Genomic DNA, 10353 nt, shown 5'->3' on the forward strand with positions numbered 1-10353 from the left:
AAAGTTCACTGTTGTGTAATCCCTATCATGATTCCGCATCACTTATTTAATCACCCCTAATTTAAATTTCTACTAACTAATTTGTAAATTACTTATCTTATACAATTTTATCCCCATTATTCTTATCAGAAAAAAAAACGTAAATTCCCGAAATACACTCTCGGTATAAATAAATCAGTACAAACAAACGCCAAGAAATCACAAAATAAATAAATCATTGAATATACTTTATTCACATGTGAATGTGCCCGTGTACAAAAGTTTGTATGAAATCTGTTTTTAAATAGAAAAGTGTTTTATCAAAGTATGTCATGAAATAAATCACCGGGACCAATGAAAAGACACATGGGGGAGGGGGGGGGGGGGGCAACAAAAAATAAACTATTTTTTAAAATAAATTATTATACTTCTGCACTGTAGAGAAGCTCTGTGTGTGTGTGTGTGTGTGTGTGTGTGTGTGTGTGTGTGTGTGTGTGTGTGTGTGTGTGTGTGTGTGTGTGTGTGTGTGTGTGTGTTAAGCAGATAAATAATTTCAAAGCCTTTTTTTCTGGTGCCTCTCAATTTAAACTTGGAACAAAATTCAAGTTCGATTTTTGGTCTGACATTTCATTTTCTTTTCTTTTTCTCAGACATTAACTTTTTATACAGAGAAAATTACTCAGAACTCAAATAAACCAGTTAAATCCCCAAGTTCCCTCAAAATCACACACAAGTTTCAGAGTTGTGTTTGGAATGTTTACATCGTTTCTGCATCTTTTTATTCTGAAAAATTAACTGATCTTCCACTGACATTTCTTCCCCAATATGTGACTACCTTTACTTTGAAATATCAGGGATTTTGAGCCGGTGAACTGATGTGAAACCTCTAAAATGCATTCAAAACTGGAAACCTTCAAATCCAAAATGGGATTTAAGTGAGTCGAATGTTTTCTGACTGACACTAAAAACTAAATCTGTGACTTAAATGGATTCCAATACTCTGCTTATTCATTTAGTTTTGTATAGGTGCTCGGTCCAAAGCACAGTCCTGGACTTCCCTCTGTGTTTTTTTCAGGATAAAAGTTTTTATTCCTGACTGGAGTTGAGGGTCTCGGGGGAAAAACCTGGTAAAGAGTGCAAAACCTTCAAGGACATACAGTACAATGGCTGGGGGATTTAAAAATTACAGATTTGACTTGACTTTGCAAGTTTGTAAGTTTGCTATTGGCTGGTCTCAATGTAATTGAACCAATAGAAATGTTTCAATTCTTTTGTCAGTGTCCAACCTGTCAACCAGACAGCAAAAACAATGCGCTGGTAAAAAAAAGTTCGAGATTTATGATTTCCCACTAAATGAAGACAAATGTGTCATTTGGATTGCAGAGTTTTGCTTTCAAACCAACCTGTAATTACATTCGGGCTCTGTTTCTTCAATTGAACGCTATGTCGGGAAGGTTATCGAAAGAAAACATTTGGGGGGGGCAGAAGTACAGCTAAGGAAGAGAAACCGACAGCTTTGTATTTCTAGTGTCCGAGTTCAGAGTCTCAAAGCTGCTGGCGTCAGACCAGCCCAGTCATCTGTGGTGTCAGGAAAGACACCGGGTTGGTGAAGTGAGGAGTCAATGGGTAGTTCATAGAACTGGAGAAGCTGACCAGCGGCGGTGACACCGGATGCAGGCTGGTCAGTGTAACGGGCACCACGCCGCTCTCGCGATACAGCACCGGAACCCGGATCACCCTCTGGCTCGCGTAGGCCATGCCGGCGCTGCTGGCCTCCATGTCGGCGGCGATCTGCCTCTTCCACTTGTTCCTGCGGTTCTGGAACCAGATCTTGACCTGGGTCTCGGTGAGCTGCAGGGAGGCGGCCAGTCCCGCTCGCTCCGAGCTGCTCAGGTAGCGTTTGAGGTCGAAGGTGGACTCCAGCTGGAAGACCTGGCTGCGGCTGAAAACTGTGCGGGTCTTCTTCTTTCGGACCAGTTTGCTATCACCTGATGGGAAGTGGAGGGGGGGGGGGGGGTTACTGCCAGGGTGCAGATAAAGGCTAAGAGCGGTTGTTTGAGTGACAGGACCTCAAACTGTCACCGTAAGCCAGTCAGCTGGTCCTGAGGTTTTTTTTTTTTTTACTGTGCTTGTTGCTCCATTTTTCCAAAACTAGATGGAAATAAACAATGCTTCTGCCGTTTTTTCTGTTTTAAAGCCAAATATACAAAAACCTCAATATCTCCTATTTTAGCTTTATCCTTAGCCTGTCCACCAAACCAGTGTTGCGGTTTGATTTGGATTTCTTTATTTTTATTTCTTTTTTTTTTGCCACTTTTGGCTTTTTTTCATTTTATAGGAAATTTAAACGGAAGGGGAAAAAACTTTCATACCTTTATTCGATCTTGTTTGCACATTATTTCCCCTCCACAGATTTCCCCTTAAAGGGAAACAAAGAAATTTCTTTTCAAAAGCAAGTGTGTTGGACTTCAAGAAAAAAAAAAAAAAACATAAACCCCCCTGCTTTCTGTCCTTTTTATTTTTCCACGCTTCACTTGTACATCTCCAGTAATAGAGTTAGTGTCTCGTGGCTTCAATAATAGATGGACACTTAAACCATCATCTTAGTTTTACATCACGCGCGTTATTTGTGCCAGTCTTTCCTGTAATCCTCTAAAATATTCATCACCTATGTCTGCAGCCTAGAAAGGCAACAGAGTTTTCCCTTTTTATTTTTGTTATTTAGGCATCCCCTCCTCTTCACCACTGAATCGTGCATAAACTGCAGGCTGGCATTTTGATGTTGACTGAGCTTATTGAATAAAAGATACATAAAAAAAGATACTAGTATTTTATATTGTTGAAGGAAACACACGTGTGTGTGTGTATATATACGCTCCTAAATCAAGGGATATTTAAAGACATGACCCTTTGAACCCTGGAACTTCCGGGAACTCCAAGAGCTGCTGGATGATGCGGGCAGTGTCGCTGTGTCCTCACCCTGGTTACTGCTAGCCTCCCGGTGGAAGAAGGTTATGCAGGACTCGTCCTGCTTCCCGTCGTCTGTCTCGCTGTCGTCGTCCCCCTCTTCCTCGTCCTTCTCCCGCCCCTTGAACACCGGCGAGCCCGGCGTGTTGTCGGGTGGTCGGTCACTGCGCCGCGCCGGCGAACCGGCCTCGCATTTTGGACCTGCGGGGAATTTAGGGGGGAGGGGGGGTTGACATCAATCGTGGTAGTTTTTTTCTTTATCATTATGTGCCCCCTCCCACAAAAAAAAAACAAACAAAAAACAACAAAAATCTAATTCTACTTTCTCACACTTTCTAAAATCTAACTCTGTTTCCATCGAGTCTATTTGAAACGGCCGAGTGACATTGTTGTGCCGGTGCCAAATCCCGTCGGGCTCCAGTGGGCGGATAATTGGGGACTTTGGGGGCCGTTTTACGCACGGAGCGTGACACGGCCCTCGCGCGTGTGTGTGCGTGTGTCAGGTCCACTTTTTTGCCCAGTTTGAGCTTTAACCGGAGACGGTTATTATAAATAGAACATTTCGGAGGGAAAGGAAAGGGAGCATTGCGAGTCAATTTTCTTGTCCTTGTGTTTTCACTTTTACGCACAGGCGGTTTCATTATTTACGGGTGAAATAGTTCGCGGGGCCTGACCGGGATTAAGAGCAATAATATAAAAAGACAGTTTCGGGGGAGGGCACTTCTATCGATCTGATATCTGAAACAGAGCCGATAATCGCCTCCCGGTTCGATAGACTCACTCTCCGAGCCGCTGCGCACCGTGTCCGGCGAGACCCCGCTCCAGTTCCGTGCGTTCTTATCGGTCGACTTCCCGTTCTGCGGCCCCGGGCTGGCTACTCCGGGGCCCGGCGCGGCCCCCCGCTCCCCGGCCGGATCTCCGTCCGCGGACCTGAGCAGGTTTTCGATGAAAAAGGACGTCGCCCTCGACGTCGCCCCGTCAAGTTTGGACCGGGGCACTTTCCCGTCCAGCATGTCTATATTGGGAAAAAAAGGGGGGGTCACCCTTTTTTGTCTTTTAATCCCCCCCAGAGTCTCTGGCTCTCCGCAGAATCATCCGGCGAGAATGCTCCGCTCCAGGTGGAGGACTTGTCCATCCATGGGAGAGGAAACCCCGGATGGGGAGCCTGACGGCGGTTTCGGATCCGGATACAAAAATAAGAATGCGCGCCCGGTTCGATCCTGTGCGGCGGAGGAAAAAGTAGTCCGGAGGAGGGGGAGCGGGTCCACGGGAGGAGGCTCCCCGGCGGGCTGTGTGAGGGTCTGGCGGCCGGGAGAGCAGGGATGCTGTATTTAGGTCATTTCTGGAGCAGAGACACCGATGTCCTCCGGGCTGGAGGGTGGAGTGGAGTGGATTTTAGTGGAGTGGATTGGTTTGGAGTGGAGTGGAGTGGATTGGAGTAGAGTGGAGTGGAGTGGAGAGTCATCCACTCACGCAGACGGTGGCACAGTACCGCCTATTGGTTAGGCGCGTCCATGCACACTTCCCACTCACCGTGACCGTAGGCACCACCGTGACAGCCTTATTGTTATGACATCACTATTTAGTTTAATAACATTATCGCCAGTAAAACAACCCGCAGGTGAAATTCTAAGAATTAAAAAGAGCCTCTTCTGATGAAGGCAATACTCTGTCTTATGTTGTTATATATATGTGTGTGTGTTTTAAACAAATTTGTTTGTTTTGATTTCAAACCCTATAACACTGAGAGATCAGACACATTTATAATTATCTGATTATTAATAGACTTTAAAAAATGCTATTCTTAAATCTGCAATGTCAAAGTGCAATCGAGTTTCATCTGGGTGAAACAACAAATAAAAAAAGGTTTTGAGGAGGATGGGCTTGTTTTATATTCCCGGAAGACATTTCCCCTTTAAAATAATTTATGCCCCCCCCCCCCCCCGCCTTTTTTTTTCCAATGCATTTTTATTTGTATTTTTATTTTCTGAATGAGGCTTCAGCTGCTCAGGCCTCACTCCCATCGTTCTCGGAGAGAGAAAAATCCCGTCACCTTCCCCGGCAGCAGGGCGGGCGTTTTCCTCCCCGGCACCGGGTAATGAATGCCGGGGGGCGCAAAATGTTTAGTCAGCTCCAGACCCGTGAAGGCTGGAGTAAAACGTTTGGAGTTTCTAATAGGATTTGAAACACCATGAAAAGCTTACTTTCATCCATAAGAGGCCTCGAAACAAATGCGGAACATTCCGGGCTGCGCTCGGATCAATCTTATTCAACTCCCCTCTCCCGCCTTTGTGACAGAGGATACAGTGAAACGCTGCGATTACAAATATAGATCAGGAGGCGAAGGTGAACAGAGGGATTTGTGCCAGGCAGCCATCAGGGGCCCAGAACAAACTGTGTTCTCAGTGGAATTCCTCACAATTGTTCTCTATTGTGCCACTAAATTGACTTTATTAAAGCCTCTTGGCAACTAATAGCATATCACCTAATGCTGCAGATTGTGTGTGTGTGTGTGTGTGTTGCAGTGAATAGACTCATTAATCAGCAAAATGTGCATTTAGTTCTGTCGCTGTGACACAGAGGCTACACTGTTATTACTGGATATTAGATTGAGCAAATTTTAAACTCATGAAAATTTTGGTCAGAAGGTTAATTTGATCCGAAGCCGATGCTTGTGGATTAATTTTTGCATTTTAGAAATGCTTCAACACCACAAAAAGTGAAGTTTAAAAAAGTGTGAATTGTTTGAAAAGAACATTTGCATGAATGAGCTGATGCTCAAATCCACAGACCCCTTAATATTTGTATTTTTGTGATAACATTTATATGTTTCATCAGACGTCAGTACGATGTGGTCACATGAACAGTGTTTGTCAGCACAGCTTTCCGTCAGGGTCGGCTTTGCAGGGGCTGTTGAGAGACCGAGTGGAAAGTTAATTGTTTTGAATGGGACATTAAGTCTTAGCCATTTTAGAAGCCACAAAAAGAACCTGGGTCTGCACCCTCCCAAAATGATTTATTTTAAAGAAAAAATATACTCAATGTATGAAGAAAGAGAGTTTCTACCAACCATGGTAAACTGTTGCATATCTATCTATCTATCTATCTATCTATCTATCTATCTATCTATCTATCTATCTATCTATCTATCTATCTATCTATCTATCTATCTATCTATCTATCTATCTATCTATCTATCTATCTATCTATCTATCTATCTATCTATCTATCTATCTATCTATCTATCTATCTATCTATCTATCTATCTATCTATCTATCTATCATGAAAAGTTAGGTCACAATTTGGGGCGATGCAGGAAAAAAATAGATCCTTTATATAATTTGAACACAGACATCAAATTTATCATCAAAAGCGAACTTTTTTTTTTTTTCATTAGATATCTTATAATTTTGTGCAATTTCTTCCCAAAGCGTTTGAGTTAAGCATTGATTTAGATAGTTTTGGGCAGAATTTTACGATGATTACGATGAAGTATCTTAACGTAACAATGCGTAGTGGAATTTAAATCACTTGCGCATTCCAGTGTTACTCACTGTCCTTCCACCTCTGACTGTGTTTCTTTTCCCTGAGCAAGATGAAGTAACTGATCAAATTTAGGTTCTCGTCACATAAATCCCATTTAATAACCTCCCTAGAAAAATGTGAGGGACGAGTCACGGTTCATCCCGCTGATTAGTTTGATTTCCCGCTGACAGCTCATCCATAACAAAAAACATTATGAGTCTTAATACAGATGAGATTCTAATCCAGGATGGTTAGTGATGTAAATGTTTGCAGTCCCTAAAGCAGAATGGGGAATATTAATAGTGTGCCGGGGGGATCCTGCATCATTACTACCAATATAATGGGCTGCTGTGGCAATGCAAGCTGTTCAGGTCAAAGCTGTAGCCCGAAATGCTGTAGTGTATTCGAGGTCGTCGAGGTCCAGACATCTTAGGTCAGCCTGAACGGAGGCAGTCATCCAGAACGCCCCTTTATGCCACATCGAGTGTGGAGCCATCGATGAATCGGTGCGACTCAAGTTTCCCCCCGCAGTTGCGGAGTCTCGCTGCTGGGCTCTCCCTGTTTTCTTATTTAGAATGTAAGATCTGTCGGACGAGACTTTTAAACACGCCGTTTCTGTGACACTCCGTGTCAAATGGGTCGGAGTCGGACGCCGCGTGAAAACAGACCTTTAGGCTCCCGCCGACGTGTACCCGGCGCTTCATTTTCTACCTGGTCGCAAACTCCAAAAAGACCACGCCAGATTACGACCATCGAAACTGACACATACTTCTCCTGCTTAATCCCCATTAGTCCTCAGCTCAGTGCACCCACAAGCTCAATTCATCGAGGGAAAAAACCCAAAAGGCATTCTGGGAGCTGTTTAGTATATTGCGAAAATCCTACGCAGCCTGAAAGCCTGTTAGCGAAAATAACCTTGTTGTTTTTTTTTTTTTTTTTTTTTTTTTTTTTGGTGAGTCCGATTTTTATCTCTGGAGCTTGGACACAAAGGCCATTTTCCCCCGGAATAAACTATTAATGCCTGTTTGTTTAACCCTTGAACGGCAAATTAACCCCTGTTAGAGCCAGCTTGTCAGTTCAGTACAAAGAGGGGAAAAAAAGCTTATGGCGCTAATACCTCACATCCATCTCCCACCCCCTGTGTCCCGAGGAATAAAGCAAACATTTAGACTCGGGAGCAGAAAAGAAAACTAACGGTCATAAAAATTTCAAGTCTAATTCCCTTCCGTTTGTTTTCCCAGTCTTTTTGAAAATGCGCACGGCTCGTACATTTGCGGTCGTCTCTCCCTGTGGATGCATGTTAAAGCAATCAAGGTTCATCACGTGGGTTAAGTGCAATATACAGGAAATATGTTGTCTCCCTGGAGAAGGCGGGGGTCGTGGTGGGGATGAAGGTAAGCAGGCCCAACTGCAAACACAAAATGGTTCCAGGGCATCTGATCAATAAGAAAACATCAACTTATACTCCCAACATCGCTAATGTCTTCTGGAAATGTAGCAGGAACCGAAGGGTCAAAGGTCATCCTGGCACTTGATGAAGACGATGCTCCTAAATCCAAAAATTCCAGGGAAATAAACACTGAGAGGAAACTTCTTTATGTTCCTGAGAAATTAACAACCCCCCCCTCCCCATACGCCGCCCTCCCTCTGGGCTCCTTCCTGCTCCACCTGACCCGGGACGTCCAGGTTCATATCACTTTAACAAATGGCTGGAAAACGAAAGGGGGACAATGACCCGGAGACGCTCAGACAAGAGGAATCGCGTGAGAAAGAAGCGGCGAGGACTGAAGGTAGCAGCTGACTGCATGGAGAGCGTCCTGCCCCCGGGGTCAAAGCACTTCTGTCATATTAGCTTATACACAGGGTCCATACTTTTCAATAAATCATGGTCCTGAAGGGGAGCTGGGAGGCTGTTAATGCTGCAGCCACTCCGGCAAAGGGGCTTCGTCCTCTTTCTGAGAAATACCCACGTGAGTTTCTCTCTTTCATATACAATCGTGTCGTTACTGTCTAAAACTAGCAACGTATTAACTCACAAGTGCAACTGTTTTAGATGCAGAATAATTCTGATTATGAAAGCAATCCAACTGGCTGTACATAATCTAGGTTTTGATTGAAAAGTTATTCCCCGTCCGACACGTTTGACTTACACCGGGTGCTAATAAGGCTGAAACAACATCTTCGGATAAAATTGACCTTTTTGCCGATAAATCTGTGGCTAAAGTTTATTATTTTGTTCCCAATTATTATTATTACAATAATTTTTTTTCGGTGTGAAAATGTCCTACTGAGAAAAAGGGGTAATTGTGGCTTCCTCTTTGATTGAACTCGGGTTCTCTGTCCCGTCTTGGGGTCTGAGGAACATCTCATGTGATTAAAGATAAATGGCAGGAGAACCAGAAGCGCCATGAAAGATGAAACAGTCCAGAGATCTTTTCCCTCCAGGACTCTTTTCCAACTCAAATCCCTGATTTCCCCACCTCTTGTCACGCAAGTCCTCCGATCTGGGAATCAGACTCGCAACCCCATCCCCCTCCTCTCATCTTATGCACTTTGATTCAAGGAATCAAATGCAAAACTTTGCATTTAATGAAGTAGTCGGAATGTTAATTGGTCAAATCTGCTCACCCGTGGATCTTTAACCCTTTATATGACGAGAGTGACGCTCGTGGAAAAGATTTAAACACGAATATGCTTTTTAAAAGAGGCGTTTCCGCGGCAGTCTGCTGTGTAATAACGCGGTCATTCACTGCGTAACGGTTTCTTTGTAGGTCACGGGTTCAAACGTTCAGCTCGTCGTGGCGGCTGTTTCTTAAAACAGACAAAAAAGTACCGACAGAGAAAACAAAAGTAAAATTAGTTTGAATTAAATCGAATGGAATTTTTTTTTTCAATGTTTTTTTTTTTTAAATCATTTGTAATGATTGATTGATCTTTTGTGGAAAGATGATAATGTTGATCCGCTTTTGTACATCAACATGTCAATATTCTGGATTCACTAAATCCGTCGATTTAAACGACTGAATGCGGGATTGACTATATTTATAAATAGATTTTTAAATACCCGTTTTGATCAAAAAGTAGAGTGTTATTATAGTGCGCTCACCTGACAGACGGCATATAACTCACAATCAAACCGATAATTAAGATAAAACTTGTAAGTTTTTTTTTATTTTTATTTCATATTGTTTTTTTCCGCTCACTTCTTTAAGATACTTTTTTTATTTACATTCAACAGTGATGTTTTAATTTCTGTCGAACACGACGTCGCCCCAATTTCGGAAACGCGGAAATCCCGGGAAAAAAAAACAGCTTTTGGAAAAAATAAAAAATTGAAAGAAGAGATGAAGAACATGAAGATATCAGAAGGGAAGGTTCTCCACGCACTTTTACTTCAGGAGAAAAAACTAAATCATCAAACCGCCTTGGCTGTAGTTTGAAATTACATTTCTATATATTCTGTTTTATTTTGAAAATGAAATCCTGTGGCAAAATGACATGTTAGTCTTTTTTCCCGTCGCGTTTGATCGCGTCAGAAAACGCCGCTTCTACAACTATCGAGAATAATTCAAAGTAAAAAAAAAATGTATTTTTCATGATGTGCTTCCCTGAATCACTTGTTTGACCAACGACGACCACCCACTAAATCTCCAACATTTACCTGCAAATAAAATATTAATAACAAGATACTTATCTGACCGAATTATTATTTTTAGAGCACAAACTCGTTTTAAAAACACACAGTCTATGCGTGAAGAACTTGCCGTCTCTCAACGAATGTTTGTGGTTTTGACAGAATATATATATAATGGTCATGTCAAATATTTGAAATGATTGCAGGCCCATCCGGATGACAAGAGTGGTAAAATAGTATTTTGCAC

General features: G+C 42.7%; 1 protein-coding gene across 1 annotated transcript; it reads right to left on the reverse strand.

Moving 5' to 3' along the window:
* Positions 1–254: 254 nt before the first annotated feature.
* On the reverse strand, positions 255–4309 carry LOC147223590 (homeobox protein HMX3-like). Its single transcript, XM_086165935.1, has 3 exons — positions 3728–4309; positions 2959–3147; positions 255–1967 (listed from the first exon to the last, which is right to left on the reverse strand). The coding sequence occupies exons 1-3, from the start codon at positions 3957–3959 to the stop codon at positions 1540–1542; spliced, it is 849 nt and encodes a 282-aa protein (XP_086022061.1). The 5' UTR covers positions 3960–4309; the 3' UTR covers positions 255–1539.
* Between the last annotated feature and the right edge of the window lie 6044 nt (positions 4310–10353).

The sequence above is a fragment of the Fistularia commersonii genome, chromosome 19 (genome assembly GCF_037954325.1).
Source record: "Fistularia commersonii isolate RoL2024-O1a breed Wild chromosome 19, RoL_Fcom_v1.0, whole genome shotgun sequence".
Lineage (NCBI taxonomy): Eukaryota > Metazoa > Chordata > Actinopteri > Syngnathiformes > Fistulariidae > Fistularia > Fistularia commersonii.

Coding starts and splice junctions, on each gene's coding strand:
- LOC147223590 (XM_086165935.1), bottom strand. CDS start 3,959: ATGCTGGACGGGAAAGTGCCCCGGTCCAAACTTGACGGGGCGACGTCG. Junction 3,148..3,727: donor GGTGCGCAGCGGCTCGGAGA/GTGAGTCTATCG, acceptor AATTCCCCGCAG/GTCCAAAATGCGAGGCCGGT. Junction 1,968..2,958: donor GGAGGCTAGCAGTAACCAGG/GTGAGGACACAG, acceptor ACTTCCCATCAG/GTGATAGCAAACTGGTCCGA.